The 19,685-nt window shown below is 40.7% G+C and overlaps 1 protein-coding gene and 1 long non-coding RNA gene across 5 annotated transcripts; one reads left to right on the forward strand and one right to left on the reverse strand.

Annotated features, from left to right (window-relative positions):
* The first annotated feature begins 4,037 nt into the window (after positions 1-4,037).
* Positions 4,038-8,805, forward strand: LOC119308634 (GDSL esterase/lipase At4g26790-like). The gene is made up of 2 exons (XM_037584761.1): positions 4,038-4,489; positions 6,822-8,805. Exons 1-2 carry the CDS (start codon positions 4,112-4,114, stop codon positions 7,506-7,508), a joined length of 1,065 nt encoding a protein of 354 aa, XP_037440658.1. The 5' UTR covers positions 4,038-4,111; the 3' UTR covers positions 7,509-8,805.
* A 5,350-nt stretch (positions 8,806-14,155) lies between these two features.
* LOC119308635 lies at positions 14,156-19,483 on the reverse strand. Of its 4 annotated transcripts, none has more exons than XR_005150220.1 (6): positions 19,019-19,483; positions 18,796-18,948; positions 17,640-17,769; positions 17,403-17,519; positions 16,523-16,632; positions 14,156-14,614 (listed from the first exon to the last, which is right to left on the reverse strand). It is a non-coding gene; the product is annotated as an uncharacterized LOC119308635 (long non-coding RNA). The 4 variants fall into 4 exon arrangements; XR_005150219.1 differs by having other exon boundaries at positions 14,156-14,662; XR_005150218.1 differs by having other exon boundaries at positions 14,156-16,632; positions 18,796-18,943.
* Positions 19,484-19,685: the final 202 nt, after the last annotated feature.

Raw genomic sequence — 19,685 nt, forward strand, 5'->3', positions numbered from 1 at the left:
CTTTCTCATATGCTTAGTGCACATTGTTGCTTTGTTGTTAATCATGTTGTGGTAATATTTTTGCTAGAGGTCATTTGGATATTAGTTGTTTCCTTTATTATAAAGAGTGTCCTAGTTTAAGTGTCTTCTCATGGTAACTCATATGTTTAATGCTTGTCTTATTAGATAAGACCTCTTCACGATTCTATACTCACATGCCTTGTATGATGTGTCTGGTTATTTAATTTTTCCAATTAGTTTTGTGATAGCATTGGTTTGTCTTTTGTCATAGAAATGCTTGCTAATAGTTGTTATGATTGGTATTTAGTCTTTTCCTATTGTTAACTATTATAAATATTTGGATACATCTAAATATTTACTTGTGGTTGATTATTAATCTTAATCATGTCATGCCTGGATAGTAGTTCACTCTTTTGTTCCATGTCTTGTACAATTTCTTGTCAATTGTTTGACAAATGACTTGGTTTGTCATAATAGAGTTGATCCTACTTTATATTAATAATGTTATAGGGTTAGACCTAGGTCAATTTGATTCATGTTGTTGAGTGATTTTTGATTGCTTAACTAGTACGGTTTGTAATGTTTGTTCGTTTGTCTTACGGAACTATTGCCTTTTGAATTATTATATAGTTGATGTATATGTTTGACTACTATTGACCATTATAAACATTTAGATTCTATCTAAATATCTATTTTGTGGTTAACTGTTAACTTCTTCATGTCATGTTGTAAACTGTGTGGTTAAATGCATAGGATGGTTCCTTTTCATGTGTGTTGATGCCATTGTGTTTGTTAGATAGTAGTTTCCTATATAGTTTGTCAAGATGTGTAGTGGGCACTACTAGTGTTTAATTGCATATTCGTATTGGAACGTTAGTCTTGATCGCCAAGTATTTCTTAGTTGTGTCAACCTCAACCATGTCACTTCAATGAATCCTCTCTCTTACATCCAATCGTGCTACCTCATTTCGGAGTCTCTATCTTGATCAATATCTTGTTATCCACCCACTCTTAAATTGTTTTGGATGTTATTTGGATTTGTTATTGCTTTGGTATTTATTTGTTTATCTTTTGCTATCATTACGATGAGTAGGGAGTGACGACGGTGTTGGACATGGACAGAAACAGGTTACCGAAGAAGGACTCAACAACGAAGGCATGCCTCCTTCTTGATCATACTTATCCTATGGTTTACAAAATTGCATTGAGTTTTGATGGTTACTATATGCATGCTATTTTTAATTCTCGTAGCTAGCGTGTCGATTGACACATTAACTTGATCCGCTTGTCGCCTATTCATTTGACACCTGAGTAGAATTATAGTATTCTGGTAGAGTAGAAATGCTTAGCCATGCTTATCCTATAGGTGCTTTGTTGAATGACCTCTGAGTCATTGACAGTTGAAACGTATCGCTGAGCTAGGCCAGTTGGCCCTTGTTGATCTCCTCTACTCTCTTCTACTCTGGGTGAAACCTACCATCTGAATACTGGTGCGGTCGACAGCTGAATCAAGGATTGAAGGAGCGATTGGCCGCCCTTCACTTGTTGAAGGGGGCAATCAGTCGTCCGTGCCGCATGAGGCCTAATAAGTCTTGGATTTGAAGATTGTGATAACAGTACAGCCACATGCTATATGGGCACTGGCTTGGTTAATTAGTTAGTTCACTCTTATTGTCGTCATCGCCGTACCGCAGATGGGATAGCTGCCTTGCGAGGAGTATCCTCGGCACAAAAGGGGGGGCCGGACTGTGAACTGCGATTACTTCCGTGTTGAAACCTAGTGGGCTTGGCACAGTAAGTTTGGTCTAATGAAAGACCTCGTCACAATCTCCCTGCCGGTATACCAAATGGTGTACTATGCCAGCGGCGACTGGTGGCAACAAGTCGAGATTGTGTCGTGTGGGTAAAGTGTACAGCCTCTGCAGAGTGTAAAACTATTCGAATAGCCGTGTCCACGGTCATGGGCAACACATGAATCTTTCTTGACGTACGGGACCTGTCTTGCTTATTCCCTCTTTGCCACTATTCTTGAAACCTATGAAGGACGTGAGTTGATCGAGGATCCTCACTTGATGAAAGTTATTCTGGAGAGAAAACATGTTTTCATCTAAAACTGCTATTATTCATGTACTATGTTATTTTCAAACAAAATTAACTTTTATGCAAATGAGCCATACAACCTTCCTTTGAAGCCACATGTAGCTATTAGGTCCTTCCTCGAGGGAGGCATGTTGAGTACGTAATGTACTCATGGCAACAATTTTTACAACAGAGTTTCATGAAGACAAAGGTGATAACTACGACAACTATGGCGATCCATAGGAGTGAGGTCACGTGGACTACATTGACTGCCTGTGGCTGAGATGGAGTCGCTACGCATTGTACTTTCCGCTGCTTTCTGGTTGTAATAAATGTCATGAGACATTTCTCTATGTATGCCTTGTGGCAAGATATATTTAAACTTGTAATACCTTTTACGCATTGTGCAATGATATCATTTCACTGTGTTGTCAACAATGATCCTGGGGTTGACAAATATACACAGGAGGGTCTGGAAGTTAATTCCGGGTTCTCACACACGGTGACATCGCAATGTTGTTTAACAAACTATGGAACAGAGGGGTTTTGCAGTGATGGAGAGGATTGAGTTGTTGACTGGCGGTAATGATGTGGGAGGTGGTGGGAGTGTTTGTGCGGCTAGTCAATATGGTAAAAGAGTGAGTGATGGACGCAATGTTTTGGCTCTCAGGTGCATCTGCACCTGAGGTGAACAGTAAATTTGTTTAAAATAGTAAAAAGTCAAACTTTTTTGTGATGCTAGATGCTCATGTGCGTGAAGTACGTGCCAAGTTTTGTGGAGTTTGGACATTTCAGTAGATCTCAGCAAAAAAGACAAATTTTGGGTTGTAAGAAAGTTTACTGTTTGATCAATTTTGTATTTTTCCATTAGCTCCTCAAATGTCTGAACAAGCTGAAATTTGGCACGAACATCCCGCACGGGAACATCTTTCACCTAGTTTTTCTTCAGAATTTTTTGAAAATTGTAAGTGTTTTTCATTTTTACTGTTCACCGGATGGAGCTAAGTCCGGACACCGAATTGAATATCCGAGTGAGTGAAGCCTTTCCTAGGAGATATTGTGATGTCTAGGAGAAGATAGTGTTAGTGAGAATCCATTACCTGTTTAGTGAGATTTAAATGTAGCCGATGAGGGGCGAGCCCACACATGTCCAGTAAGGTGTGACCCATATGCAAATGTTATGCAAGTCAGACACGAGTCACTACTCGCTACACTCTTGGCTCGTGCTCATCTAGGAAATCTCATTTTCGTTTGGTCGTCCTAGATTTTGTTTAATTATTAGCAAGTACCTTCGTTTTTAAATATTTGTCTTTCTAGAGATTTCAACAAGAGACTACATACAGAATAAAATAAGCGAATCTACATTCTAAAATATGTCTATATACATCCATATGTGATAGTTCATTTGAAATCTCTAAAATAACAAATATCTAGGAACAGAGGGAGTATAAAACGACATTTGGCGCAGCATAATTATAAGCCGCGTTTCACATACACAATGTCTCCTTGTCTAAAGTTGTTGCTCCATGGCAACGCACGCGCTACCTGCTAGTACTGTTAGGCGCGGGTGGTGGGCAGTCATGCAGGGACGTCGCCTAAGTTCAAATCCAAAATATGTAGGAAAATCTTTTGCGTGGACGTCAGACTCTTGGTTCTGCGTAGGACGTCGCTGTGCACAGCCAATAAAAACCTGCCCGTACATCTTGCTGCATGGGCCCCAAAATCTCAGCACTTGGGCAGGGAGATACATCACGCATGTGCAAATCAACATCTCCTCTCCTCTGTATTGGGAGGACAATAAGATGTTGATTTGGCACTTAAACTAAAACGGCTTCAAAGCATGTGAACTGGAAAATACATGCGTGACAGCAGAAAATAAAAACTCAGCTCGATCTTAAAGTTTCCAACTAGATCGATGTTATCGGTTCCACTGTCGCCTGGATACGGGTGCACACATGCAGTCACTACATATACTCCTAGACAAACCGCATCTCGATCATCGTGGCCCGCGAATTAAGATCCAGCGCCGAAGATGTCCTCACAAGTCGTGCAGTACTGGCCACTGATCTTGATGCACCTCCTGCTGTCATCCAGCAGCGGGGCGACGGCCGGGAAGGTCCCCGCGATCATCGTGTTCGGGGACTCCACGGTGGATCCCGGCAACAACGACTACATCCCCACCGTCGCCAAGGGCAACTTCCCGCCGTACGGGCGCGACTTCGAAGGCGGCGTCGCCACCGGCCGGTTCACCAACGGCCGCCTCGTCACCGACTTCATGTCGGAGGCGCTCGGCTTGGCGACCTCCGTGCCGGCCTACCTGGACGGCAGCTACACCATCGACCAGCTCGCTGGCGGCGTCAGCTTCGCTTCAGGAGGCACCGGGCTGGACACTATGACGGCAAAACTCGCAGTAAGCTACTGATCGTTACTCTATATGGCAATCATCTTTTTACCCCGTCTCGATTGGTTTTGGCCGGCGAATTTGCACGTCACTAAGGCTAGCTGATGTTGAGCTCTGAAAAGATGTGATCATCGAACTGCGTCTAGAACATTTCAGTTCAGTACTCTATGACTGACGTATAAGGAATAACTACTTGAAACTCCCTCAGTCCTAAAAAACTACTCCCCAATCTCAACTCGGTGGAGTTCAAGTTATTAGGTTACTTAGTGGAGGGAAACATATATTTTTCAATGTTTTCTTGAAACAAATCTTATGGTACACAGTCAAAATTATTGATAACTCAAAAATCCACGTATGTTTCTGAACCACGAGGTGGTCTGTTTGTACGGTCATACATAAATACTTTGAAGTAATCACAAGACCTGAAATCTATGAGGGATAATTTGCAAGGGTAGTGTCTTTCATTATACGACACACACACGCGCGCGCGCGCACGCACACACACACACAAAATATGTTCCCATATTGTAGAGCGTGTGTTGATCTGATGGATAATTGGTATAGATATGTTTAGGTCTACTAGTCAAACAGTTCGGTTAATATTCTCTATATCATAAGAAACATCATGATATCACCGCTAGCATTCGGATATATTCGTACAAGCAAGTCGCAAAATACATGAAACCTACTCCCTTCGTTCCAAAATAGATGACCCGACTTTGTATAAAGTTAGTATAAAGTCGGGTCATCTATTTTGGAACAGAGGGAGTACTGTTTTTAAATATCTATATACTCCCCTGTTCACAAATATAAGATGTTTAAATATTTTAATATAAACTACACAGAGACTGAAATGAGTCAACAAACACACAAAAACGTTTCTATATACATCCGATTCAGAAAAAAGTTACTCCCTAACATCTTATATTTGTGAACAGAGAGAGTGCTATTTAAAAACTCATCAAAATCAGGGAAATTGCGGAATACATGATACCGATGCCATTACAGAAAGCATTGCAAGGGAACAAAATCAAACATTTGTATCCTAAATTATGTTCACATTGTAGTTATAGTAATTATGTCCTTTAACATTTAATTAATGTTCTTTTAGACTTAAATTCAGTTAGGTTATTGAAAGTGATTCATTGAAAGAGAAATGAAACCGCTTTCACTATCGTTTAATTCATCTTCTTTCCTTTTCAGTACTGTTGGCAGTAATATTGCGCTGTGCTGCGTTACTCCCGATTATGAGAGTACTAAGCAGTACACTAGTACATTTGTTTGGACTGCTACATTGTACCCCTACATGTCATATAACAATTAAATTACATAGTACTAGAACTGTCTTGTCATCTTCTAAAATGGAACTCTTTGAGAAGGACAAATGTGATATGAGGACATGTACGAAGGTACGACGGTCTGTTTGCATGACTATTTATGTGAGCAGTCTATAAATAACTACACATTTTTTAGTGTGAGATACTTTCAACATCTGAAAGAAGAAAAAAGACACTCGATGCGATGGGATATTCCCTATTTTCAAGGAACAAAAAAATGTAACATCTGACAATAGCAAATAATCACATCGTCGATATGTCTTACAAATTGTCTGTAAAAAATGGACGATGTATCCTTATCTTCCCTTATCCCCTCCCCTCTCTCTCACCTTATACATGTTTAAAATCTTTTAAAGAGAGCTAATATTGCATTGTTGTACATGCCATTAACAATGACTATCACCCCACACAAAAAAAACAAATGGCTATCAATAAAATAGTTTTAAAACCGACATGATATTGGAGGGTATTAGGAGGGCGGTTGTGCAGCAGTTCATGTTGACTGTGCGTCTCACCTCTCACTGATATCGACTTCTGCTTTTATGATACATGACGTACACGTCACCACCAAGCATCGGTGGTGACTTCAAAATCCTCTACCATCACGAGTTTAGTAGGCATTCCTATCGATCGATACGTGTGTTAGTGTGTGTCATGGTGTGTATGTATGCAGGTCTTATGGGTTGTTTTATTATTTTCTGAGAAAAATGAACTTCACTTTACGTAACTGAAAAAGTGGAACGGTTTTGTATGATTCTAGTCCTATAAATTGTTCTACCATGTTCCCTTTAGAACAAAGGACTGGCTTCCCAAATATGTGCTTCAAAATTGGTGCATGTTTTTTTCAAAATTCAAACTTCCAGTGACAAATAGTCCAACTATATATAGATTATCTGATACAAAATCAGCGCCATACGAAACTCCGACGATATTAACTTTGTGAAAAATACTCATTTTTTTCACCTATGGAAGTAACTCTTGTCTAACTCAGTTAATTATTATAGTCAGTGATATCAATAAGTCAGCAGCTGGAATACTTCAAGGAATACAAGGAGAGGCTGAAGCACGCCAAGGGCCAGACCGTGGCCGACGAGATCATCGCCGAGGCGCTGTACATCTTCAGCATTGGCACAAACGATTTCTTCGTGAACTACTACGTCATGCCTCTCCGGCGCGCCCAGTACGCGCCAACGGACTACGCCGGCTACCTGGTAGGCCTCGCCGAAGACGCCGTCCGCCAAGCCTACGAGCTCGGCGCGCGCAAGGTCATGCTCAGCGGCATCCCGCCGTTCGGGTGCGTGCCGGCGGCGAGGACGTTGAACCGGGATGCGCCGGGGGAGTGCAACGAGGAGTACAACCGGGTTGCGCAGAGTTACAACGCCGGGGTCAGGGACGCCGTAGTGAGGCTCGGCGCCGAGCTCGCCGGCGCGCGGGTGGTGTACCTGGACGTGTACGACGTGCCGTCCGCCATCTTCGCCCACCCGTCGGAGTACGGCTTCGAGAACGTCGCGCGAGGTTGCTGCGGCACGGGGCTCATCGAGACGACCGTCCTGTGCGGCATGGACGAGGCGTTCACGTGTCAGGATGCTGATAAGTACGTCTTCTTCGATTCGGTTCATCCTTCCCAGAGGACTTACAAGCTTTTAGCGGACGAAATTATCAAAACTACGCTGCAAGTATTCCTAGTATGATATTTTGTACATATATAAAGGAAAACGTTTAAATTAAGCCGGCTGATTTTCCACGGCGCGTAAGCCGCCTGGAACGCACGGACACGTGTCCAGCCCCACGCGTCGCTCACAACCGCCCAGCCTTATCTTCTTCGCATCCACATGTTCGTTCCCACTTCTTTCCACCCGCTTGATGTCAAACGCGGGAGAGGAGGCATGGCGCTGCAGCATGAAGGAGGAGGCTGGAGCCTGGCACCGCTCGCCGGAGGCGGACGCCGCCCATCGCCGGAGGAAGTCGCGTCCCCGTGGAACTCGCCACGACGGCGGAGCTACAATGCAGCACAAGCGGCGCCCCGATCCCGTGGAGCTTGCCAGCGGCGGTACTGCTTGGCTGCAAGGGAGCTCTCGCCGGCGGCTGCACTCGCGATGGTTGTTGAAGCTGCAGTGCTTCAACGCAGCATCTGTAGTGCTGCTCGCTGGCGACGAAGCTTCGATGCAACATCCATGGCGCTGCTCGCCGGCGAAAGAGCTGCAACGCAACATCCATGGTGCTGCTCGCCGGCGGCAGACCTGCAACGCAACAGCCATGGTGCTTCATCGCATCATCCATGGCGCTGCTCGCCGGCGACAGAGCTGCAACGCATCAGCGATGGTGCTTCAACACAGCATCCATGGCGCTGCTCGCCGGCGACGAAGCTTCAACGCAGCATCCATGGTGCTCGGCCGAAGTTGCAATCGAGCTTCGATAGAGCACCGGTGCTGCGTTGGAGCTCGGTCGGAGTTGCAAGCAACGAAGCTTCGCCGGAACCGTTGGAGCTTTATTGGGGCTGCAATGGAGCTAGGCCGGAGTTGCAATGGAGTTCGCCGGAGCGTCATTGCTGCGCTGGAGCTTCATCCGGTTGCAATGGAGCTCACCGGAGGCCGTTAGTGCTGAGTTGGAGCTTCCCGCTGGGGCTGCAATGGCGCTGCGTTGAAGCTGTCACTCTTGCTGCTGCCTGTTGTAATCCAACGCTTCCCAGCATACTGATCCGACGGCTGAACAGGCGGATGATTTCTCTAAGAAATCATCCGGCTGATTTGTAGCATCGCCCAAAAATTATGGAAATCAGATAATAGTGGTAGGAAAGAGTAGATTTTGTGCAGATCCACCTTTGGTTTCCTGGGTAACATGGACATCTTATATGGAAATTTTCTTTTACTTCAAGGGCAGTTTAATCAAATAACAGCATCTCTAGCCAAACTTCTTTGGTGGCGGTTGTGCTAGTGTCGGAGCCAGGTGACGGACGCATGGTGTCAAATTTAAAGGATTTTTCGGTCAGGATTGTAATTTTCTTTCTTGGCTGGTGTTTTTTATACAAAATCAAACGTTCTAATGTCTTTTTAGTCTTGTCAGGTCACTGTCTACATGACTTGTACTATGATCCTTATGATATAAATGAGACACGTATTACAATGAAATAAAAAAGAGCTGGTCTGCCAGTTACTAGTAGTGATAGGAAAGGGTAGATTTTGTGCAGATCCACCGTGGGTTTCCTCGATAACATGGACACCTTATATGGGATATTTTATTTATTTCATGGACATTTTAATCCAACAAAAAGACATCTCTAGCCGAACTCCTACAATTTAGCTCATCAAATAGCCCCTCAAACCTTAAGTCCTCAAATTTGAGGAGTTCAACAAAACATGTCTATCTGAACCCCTAAAACTTAACTCAATAAAAAAACTTCTTCGTCAATTCCTCTGAGATTTGCTTTACGTATACTATATTTCAACTATATATTTGCACACATATTAAATCCAAACTTGATAATGAAGGTTCACATAATTCACCAATATTACAAATTTAAATTTTACAAATGAAATTATTCAAATTCAAACACACAAAACGGAAGATCATTTTGGAGCTGGGTATGAACTTGATTTTTGATACGTCGATGAGCTGTGAAGAATCTATGTATCATGTTGGATGGTGTTCCGGCTCAACAAGATCCCTATTGGAGATGTACCGATAGTTGCCTCGCATGCCTCTCTCATCTTCAATGATCATGTTATGCAAGATGATGCAACATGTCATTATTTTCCATATGACCTGCGGGTTCCAATATTCGGCTGGTCCACAAATAATGGCAAAACACTTTTGAAGCACACTAAAAGCTCTCTCAACATCCTTTCTTGATGAATCTTGATGTATTGTGATCTATCGTCGCCATGAGGATGTGGGATTGTCATCACAAATGTGGACCATGGAGGATAGATGCCATTTGCAAGGTGGTAGCAAATACGCCTCAAACATATTTATAAATTTTGTATGATTCATGCTACATTGCTATCAATTATATACACTTTGGGCTTTTTATCAGTTTTTACTAGACTAACATAGTAATCCAGTGCCCAATGCCAGTTCATGTTTTTGGGTTTCAGAAAATCACCATACGGAAATCCATAAAGAATAAAACAAAAATTGATGAGGTGCTTTGCACCAGAAGAAAACAAGGGGGCCAAGGCCCAACCCTTGCTTGGGCCCATGGGGCCTAGCCCCCCTAGGAGGTGCCCTACTTGCAGGGGGCTAGGGGTGCCTACCTCTTGTGGGGCTCCCCCCAGGTGGATCCGATGCCCACTGGTCTATTTATATTCTGACACTTTCATCCTGATTTTCGTGCATTTGTCCGTCGCCGCCACTTCGCGATTCCGTGGCCATGTTAGTTTCATGCCTGATTTGGTACTCTGCCAGAGGGGGATTTCATCTCCATCATCACAAAGATTGATCTTCGTGCTCCAAGATGAGTTGTGAGTAGTCCACCGTTGGACTATGGGTTCATGGCAGTAGCCAAGTTTTAATATCTCCTCTTTATGTGTTTAGATGTTCAACAATAGCCATATGAACTGCCTTACATGATTATGGTTAATCTGATGTATTCTTAGCGGTGATGTTGATCATATTATGAATTATTTCATTATGTTCAGATTTATGGATGGCATCTTGATTGATATATAGATTTATATTATTTTTTTCTGGCTGCTTGTTAACCTTGGCCAATTTTGAACAATAACCAGTAGTGGAAGACGTGTGCATTAGTTGGGTTCAATATTGCAAGTAATCTGTCGTAGTGACTACTACTTGTGAGCTGCATTGGGATTTTTCCCGAAGAGGAAGGGTGAAGCAGTACAATAGAGATAAGTATTTCCCCAATAGGAACCAAGGTTATCGAACCAATAGGAGAATCACACAAACCCCAATGAACAACACCTTCACAGAAAAGTAAATACTTGCAACCAACGCGGGCAAGGGGGTCAATCCCCTTGAACTCGTTACTTGCAAGGATTAAATCTTGTATAGGTAGATGGATAAATTGCAAAATAAAAGTAAATTAATTAAATTGCAGCAAAGTATTTATAGTTTTTATAATATGGTAAAAGTAGACCTGAATAGAAACCTCGTGAGATCCGTTAGTATAATAGACAAATCATAAACCTTAGGTACTCTTGTAAACTCATTCATAATTTATTCTTGCATAATACATACTGTATTCTAACTTCTCCATGACTTATACCCCCCTCCCCCCTCCCACGATATAAACCATAGTATCATTAAAACAAGCGAACTATGCAACAAAAACAGAATCCGACTAAAACAGAATAGTCTATAATGATCTGAACAAAAACTATACTTTTGTAACTCCAAAAATTATGAACAATTAGGACAACGTGGGCAATTTGTATATCAATCATCTGTAAAAAAATTAGGATTTTATCACGTTCCAGTGAATTAAAGTAATTCCAGTACTGGACGGAAAAGTTTTTGCTTTTTCATACAATCAAGTCAACTATTGTCCAAATAATTCCAAAGGCTTTACTTGGCACAAACACTAATAAAACATAAAAACACAATCAATCAGTAAAGTAGCAAAAATTATGTGAGCACACAAAATAGAAAGTAAAAGCAAAAAATTACGGTAACTTTTCGGTTGCCTCCCAACAAGCTCTTTCTTTATAGCCATTAAGACATGCTTGAGATTTCAATGATGCTCACATGAAAGATAATAATTGAAACACAAAGAGAGCATCATAAAACATGTGACAAACATATTTAAATCTAACCCTCTTCCTATGTATAGGCATTTTATAGGAAAAACAATTATTAAGACAAGCAATATCTAGCATATGCAAATAGGAAGAGTGAGGCATTAATAATTTCAACGCAAAGAGAGGTAATTTAGTGACACGACGATTTTTATAACCATATTTGCCTCTCTAAAAATAATTACATGTAGGATCATATTCAAATTCCACAATATAGCTATCTTATAAAATATTCTCTTTGTGATCCACATGCATAAAAGTTTTACAATCTTCCAAGATAGTGGAATTAGCATCAAATAAAGTCATGACCTCTCCAAACCCACTTTTATCAAAATATTCATAAGATCGAACACTCTCCAAATATGTGGGATTCTTTTTACCTAAAGTTGACACTCTTCCAAACCCACTTTCAATACTATTGCAAACATTATTATCAATGACATATTTATCATGAAGCTTAAATAAATTTTCAAGATCGTAAGAAGCATTATCACCCCAGTCATGATCATTGCAATAAGTAGTGGGCATAGCAAAATCACCATCCCCAAGCTTGTTTCTTTGCATATCATTAGCACAACTGACATTAATAGAATTTATACTAACGTCATTAAAATCATGCTTTTCACTCAAGGAGCTATCATGATTCACTCTATAAATTTCTTGTCAAGCAAATAAAAGGCACATGGCAACACAAGCAAAGATAGCACACAAAATATTTTTGGTATTTTTGATTCTTTAGAAAAGTGGAGGGAGATGAAAAAGAGAAGCAAAGGCAAATAAAAAAGTAGAGCAAGTAATTGATAATTTTTATATAGGAACTTTGTAAGAATTTGATGATGTCTCCCCGACGACGGTGCTAGAAATTCTTTCTGCTACTTGCGAGTTGCGTTGGAATTTTCCCCAAAGAGGGAGGGTGAAAAAGTAGTACAGTAGATACAAGTATTTCCCTCAGTGAGAACCAAGGTTATCGAGCCAATAGGAGAATCACACAACCCCCAATGAACAACACTTGCACACACAAAAGCAAATACTTGCACCCAACACAGGGAGGAGGGTTGTCAATCCCCTTGAAGTCGTTACTTGCAAGTATTAAATCATGTATAGATACATGGATAAATTTCAAAACAAAATAAAAGTAAATAAATTGCAACAAGGTATATTTGGTTTTAGTAATATGATTAAAGTATACTCAGGGGTCATAGTTTTCACTAGAGGCTTCTCTCTCGAAATAATAGCATACAGTGGGTAGACAAATTACTGTTGGGCAATTGATAGAAGATCACATAGTTATGACGTTATTCATTGCAATGATCACACATATAGGCATCACGTCGGTGACAAGTAGACTGACTCATGCCTGCATCTACTACTATTACTCCACCAATCGACCGCTATCCAGAATGCATCTATGGTATTAAGTTCATGACAAATAGAGTATCGCCTTAAGGAAGATGACATGATGTAGACAAAGTAAACTCAAAAAATATGAATGAACCCCTCATTTTACCATTAATGGCAACAATACAGATACGTGCCTAGCTACCCCTTCTGTCATGAGGTGAGGACACCGCAAGATTGAACCGATTACAAAGCACCTCCCCACCTGAAGACAAATCAATCTAATTGGCCAAACTAAATGGATAGATCAGAGAGAAATAAAAAGCTATCATAATCATGCATAATAAAGTTCAAAAAAGAGTTAATTACTTTCAATGAATAATCTAATCATAAACCCACAATTTATCTTATCCCAACAAACACACAGCAAAAGAAGACTACATCGGATAGAACTCCAAGAAGATCGAGGAGACCATTGTATTGAAGATCAAAGAGAGAGAAAAAACCATCTAGCTACTAGCTATGGACCCGTAAGTCTGTGGTGAACTACTCACACATCATCTGATGTAGAAGCCTCTGTGATCGATTCCCCCTCTGGCACAGTACCAAAAAATGCCTCCAGATGGGATCATGGAAGAATGGAAGCTTGTGACGGTGGAAAAACTGTTTCGGGTAGCTCCTTCAGGTTTTCTCAATACTAGATGACCCGTTGCGCCAATGGCGCAAAAAGCGAGAGCAAACCATGTATTGGAATCATGCAAGTTAAGAGTGGTCATGACTCGTTACTTCTGTGACGCAAATAACCAAAGCAAATCAAGTATTAGAATCATTATATATTTGCATATAAATATCAATATATGTTTCCTAGTGAACTTATTAATATAAACAGAAGAACATAATCACATACACAAAGGCAAACTGAAGACATTTGTGTGTTTTGTGATGCTCTCAAACAAAATTAAACTACACACGTACCCCTAGGTTGTCAATTTTGTCAATTTGACCAACCTAATACAAATCATATATTACAAAAAAATATACCAATATAAATTCAGATGTTTTATTTTCAAACCGTATAATTTTAATGTTATATAGTTTATATTAGGTTGATAAAATTGGCAACCTAGGTATACGCGCACGACTTGTAAATTAAAATAGAGGGAGTAGTAACCCATCGCCGATGATCTCCAGCAAAAAATAACTCTGCGTATAACTTAAAAATGCATTTTACTAATAGCATCGATATATGTGCCCAATTGATTAACTTCTACATTCCTCGTTTATTCAACATACACACAAATTGATTATGATAATAGTAGTGTAATGTATGAGCCAATAGTGATTTACCTTAATTCAAGTACTCTCTTTGTCCATAAATAAATAAATAAATAAACAGGCGACATATGGAGTAAATATTGTTTGTTGTTTATTTATAAAACATCAAAATGTAAGGATAAATTTGAGATTCTTCCATCGCATTCCCCTGTTTCTCACCCGCAAAAAACCCTCCTATTTGTCTTCTTTCTCAGACCTAGTACATTGTAGTCAGATAAACCATACATTAGGAAATCAAAATCAAAAGAGACAAAAGAGACAGGGGTAAAGGAATAGAAGCACCAAAAGAGACATGGGTAAAGGAATAGAAGCACCTAATAGAGATTTTGTCGTGGACCTATTGATATTGCCCAGGAATGTTTGGTCCCATCCTGAAGTCACGTCCAGCAACAGAAATAGGACGATGGAGGTTAGGTACCCTATAATTCCAAATATGGCCGAGGAAGAGTTGAAAGAAGGCAACCACAACAAAAACAATTCGCCCGAACTCATAAATAATGGACATGTGCATGAACTTTGCTTGTGAAACTTGTACAGCTGAGAGGATTCACTACCAAAATATAACATAAATGAAGTTCATGCAGTTTCAATTACTAACAAAAAAACATGGCGAAGCTGACACAGAAAATGGCAACAACGCATAATAAACTATTTTCCATTGGTTAAGATCCTAGATAAACAAAAACATGAATCCAACCAGGTAAAATGTGGAAACGTAAGCTACAAAATTGCAATTGCTTCAAAAATAGAAGTTTGGTTGTCTGGTATTTTCAGTGCTAAAATTAATTATTTATGATTGATGTGCCCATTTCCCAATTTGAATTTCAAACTTAAAGTGGAATTTTGTTTTTTGATATTTTAGTCAACCACTCGTATTTCCAAAATTGTGCTAACAAAGAAAACCTCACAGTAATTGATATTGATTATTAACATTTCCATTTCGAGTTTACAGAATTTTATGAAGGGCAATTTAGTTTCTGTAATAGCAATGTAGGATACAAGAGTTAGCTTGGTAAATCTATTTGGAACAAGCTCACATTCAAGATGGTGAAAAGAGATAACCGAATCATCTACAAAATGCATGGTGAAAAAAGGCGCAACATTTATTATAGTTGTCATTTGCAATTACAACCATAGATAGATGAACCATAGTCCAGAACAGATCAACGAACATTTTGAGATTGCTCTTAAATTATTAGCATTGACTATACACTCCAGAATGACAAAAGGCTGGGATACATCAAAGCAATAGAAAAAGAACTATTGACATCAAAATATTGAATTGTATTTGCCATTAAATGGAAGGGAAAGGCATAAAGTAACGCAATAAAAGTCACTCGTCTACTTCAGCCACCTTATGCCGCAAAGATGAAATAATTCCAGCTATTAACCACATCAAAAGCTCGTAATGTAATGAATTATGATCAATAGATCGCATGTACACGCCAGTTAAAATTTCATTGCCGCTCAAACTGCATTTAATGGCTGGTTTTCAACGACCAAGAGTTCAAGACACAATATTTCAACCATGGGCAGAACTGCAATATAGGCAATGACACAAATACTGATAGATGAGGCAGTACAATTATTATAATTAACATATCCCTTCAACCAATAGCAAAAGAGGCATTCAATTAGAAACATAGATGAGCTAGTTGACAACCTTGCTCCAAGAAAACATTTCTCCTGCTACGTACAATGTAAGCAAGTGGGTCCCAACCAATTTGCACCATCACATTCACTATATAACTGATACAAACAACATTAACCAAATCATTTCTCCTCACGAATGAAAGCCTAAAAATTATTACCACGGGGGACCACAACAAACAATAAAGTAGTAGAGCAACAAACAACCAAACAAGATATGACAAAGAACATATCTTTATTCGAGTGCTTGAACCAAGAGCCGACAAAACGGCAGGGTAGTTATTTAAGATGCCCACAACTCAAATTGTTCTCATGGTGAGGTTGAAGAATCTTTCCAATCTAAATTTACATGTCGAGTGATAGACCAAAACTCCATTCATTTAACAAACTAATCAGAACCCCATTCGATTTCTAGCTATTTAAGATCAACTACTTACAGTCTGTCTAAGAACTAAACCATTTTCTTAACAACCTAACTATGGGACATCAACCTAGAACTGTAAGGTAGAATGCCAACCAAAGCATGCAAATGGTTAACCTGAAGAAACACGTAATTTGGAAGATGATCACATGGAAGCGCAACAACCATAGTAGACCATGTTGCCTTGAATCAATATTAAATCACCAACCTTGTATCAGCTTTGTATTGTTCACCTGCATAGGCCGCAGTTGCATAAGCCCATAGATATAGTACAAGCTGAGGCTTGCTCTGATTGTACTCATCAGCATTCTTAGATACCTAAACAAGCAATCAAAAAAGAACAGACTATGAGCAATCAAAATAGAGGAATTATACAGCCTCAAAAATATATACACATGAAATAATATTATTCATTTGACAATTAGTCCCAAACAGAGATATGACCCAGTCGCTTCTCTAGAGTGCCCATACGATCCGAGTTTAAATTTCAACACTATTTTTCCAGCCCATATAGCACACAGTATTTATGTGTGCGTCTCAGAAAGGAATAAGCTTAAATCCCAATCCCAATACAGACAAAACTACATCGAGATACATTTCGGCAATGAATCACAGAAGTGTAAGGCTAAGATTAAATTATAAAGACTATATCCCTCCTTCCCCACCAAAATGTGGCCACATTCAGGCTTTGTCATCCCTCAACTAAATTTTAGACCATTTGAAGATCACAACCAAATTTACTTTCTTAGAAACACCAACATTTAAAACACAGTAAGCATTCTAGTACAAAGTTGTGCTCTTACATTGTTTAAACCTTACTTTACAATGATACATCTCTGGGATATGAAACGGACAATCCTACTGAACATAATCGTCATGTTTGTGGAAAAGATCAAGGATTATAACTAACTAATGCATGATGTTTATTAAACAATTAGCACCTGAATGCAAACCTAATGGCCTCTGTGTAGCATGATAAGGAATAAGGATATTAAATGTTCAATCTGATTCTTTTGATATAAATAATGCCTCAAGTAATACTATAAGAAAGGAACAAAATAGGAAGAGACAGGGTACCATGCTCTCACCTACAATAATTTCCTTCCATCTATGGGTTTTCCCTACTACTGATCAAACCATCTTTAAATAGCAGTGCTGAACGCCAATTTTTGTTCAACACGCCAAGAGGAACCCAACAAATATACCTGCAAGCAATAAAAGATGGGTTAAAGGTTCACCCATCTAAAGCAGAGTAGAGAGGTACCAGGTAGCTTACTTTTTTGCACGAGAAACACAAGCAAGAGTGAAGCTGCACAAGAAGATACCTTAGAGAAGCTGTCAATGGAGCCAGTCTGAGCGAGCCAAAGAAGTGTGTGACCTTCCGGTGGCCATCATACGGGTCGGGGTCCTCCTCACGGCAGCGAATCCTCGCGGCGCCATTATCACCTGCTAGGCCTGGGGTGCAAAAAAGTTAGGGTGGCGGAAAAGAAGGGTGATGCTGCAGCGGACGACTTAATATTAATATGCCATCGTATTTCATATTGGCAAAAAGGAGATAGAAATGTAGCAACCTGGCATAACTAATTATCTATACTAATTATTGTCGGATGATTGCATATAATCACTCATCATGAGTAACCGACAGACTGAATGATGGAATGAGAGGACAAATATATCTCATGAAATAGAGTAAGAGAGAGAAACTTGAAAGGAAAAAGCTCAGCGCTTGCAGATGAAAAACATCATATAAAATGGATAATCACCAATCAGGAAATTTATAAGATATGAGCTTGTTGTTGTGATTATCACAAATCTAGTTGATGGATGATTGGAATCAGCTATTTCACTGAATAAACAATGGTCATGGCAAAGTTTCACTGACGGGAATCAGCTACAATCACAGAAATGTTTATGACTGGTCTTACACAGGTAGCAAGCTTCAGTTTCGCTCACAGGAATAAGGGATTTGTATATCTATGCGACTATGACATGTGTATTGACACTTTATTTAGACAAGCATGCAAGGAAAATATATTCATGGCACAGTTTCAGTTTTGTGCCATAAAGAGAGGTTGTCAAGTGTGTTGTCCATAACAAAGATGACCATATGTATCAAGAATAGTGAGGTATGGAGAAAATACACTCTCTCAGGAACACAAGCAGGTTGGTATGTTTTTTTCTGGATTCTATTTCTGTTACCTATGACAGCTACTATTAATGGAATTAACCAACGGCAGCCTGCTCTCTGATTTCAAAGTAAAATGTTTTCAATTCCTCTCTAACATATGCGCTTTATTCAGACAAGCACACGAACAAGACAATCATCGAAATAGTATTATGTTCTCATCAATGGTGCTTAAGTTGTTGTGTGCATTCTTCTCAAGTCAGAGATATGCATGTACTGAGGTTGGTTTCAGATCAATTGATAATCACCTGAACTAACTACAGCACACGGTCTGTAAATCAAGATTGGGAACATACCATGCACATGATTTGTGTAGTATTTATCTGACCGGTATCTGCTGTTGTTGCAGGTACTCATGGGCAAGGAGGGTAGGCACACGTGCATGCTGGAGCTCCATGTCTGGCCGGTTGAAGGCCCAGCTACAACCAAGAGAGTACTGCTACCCTACCCTAACAAGAACTCATACTTTTAGCACAAACTCACGGGAGAAACTGGATGTGGCTAGAGGAGGGGCCTCACCTTGAACCGTCGCCTAGCACGAGCAGCACCGCCTTGTCCGGGAAGGAGGCCCAAGCCTCTCACGATACCATCGCCAGATCCACGAGGCCCGGGCCCGGGCCGGGGCTGAATCCAGGCGTTGTCCTCCTCCTCGCTTGTTTGCGACGTCCCTCGACTGCAGGGCGACGCGAGCGCTGCCGAGAACTTCGATCTGGCTTCCTTTTCCCCACGCTGTCATCCTCCTCACCTCTTCCTGCTCCTACACACCCACGCTGTGTGGCCCTGCCCTCCCATGCTCTCCCATCCGTAACCACTGCGTGCATGGGCGCCGGATCGAGAGGAGGATAGAAGCGAAGCAAGGGGCGGCGTGGTGGTGGAGACTGGAGAGCATGGGAGGGGGCGAGGAGAGGCGGCGGTGCACACGGAAGGGAAGGGAAGGGGACATGGGGCTCGAGGACGGGCAGGGATAGGTGATTAGGTTTTCACCGCACAGATGGCACATCCCCTACTTCAGATACCCAAAACAAGAGCCAACTCACGTCATTCTTTGGACCCACATCTAACAAGGCCTATCAGTCATCCACCCTTAAAACCAGAACAAAGGTGAAATAGAATTGACGGTCCAGCGATTGTCAGCAGCAAAAAATGTACGACGGTAACCAGATCGAACGGCCTGCACGGTGAAAAT

The sequence above is a fragment of the Triticum dicoccoides genome, chromosome 5B (assembly GCF_002162155.2).
Source record: "Triticum dicoccoides isolate Atlit2015 ecotype Zavitan chromosome 5B, WEW_v2.0, whole genome shotgun sequence".
NCBI lineage: Eukaryota > Viridiplantae > Streptophyta > Magnoliopsida > Poales > Poaceae > Triticum > Triticum dicoccoides.

Bases quoted from the DNA above. Each gene is read 5' to 3' on its own strand.
- LOC119308634 (XM_037584761.1), top strand. From the start codon at position 4,112: ATGTCCTCACAAGTCGTGCAGTACTGGCCACTGATCTTGATGCACCTC. The intron at 4,490-6,821 runs GTAAGCTACTGA...TAATTATTATAG, and splicing joins CTATGACGGCAAAACTCGCA to TCAGTGATATCAATAAGTCA.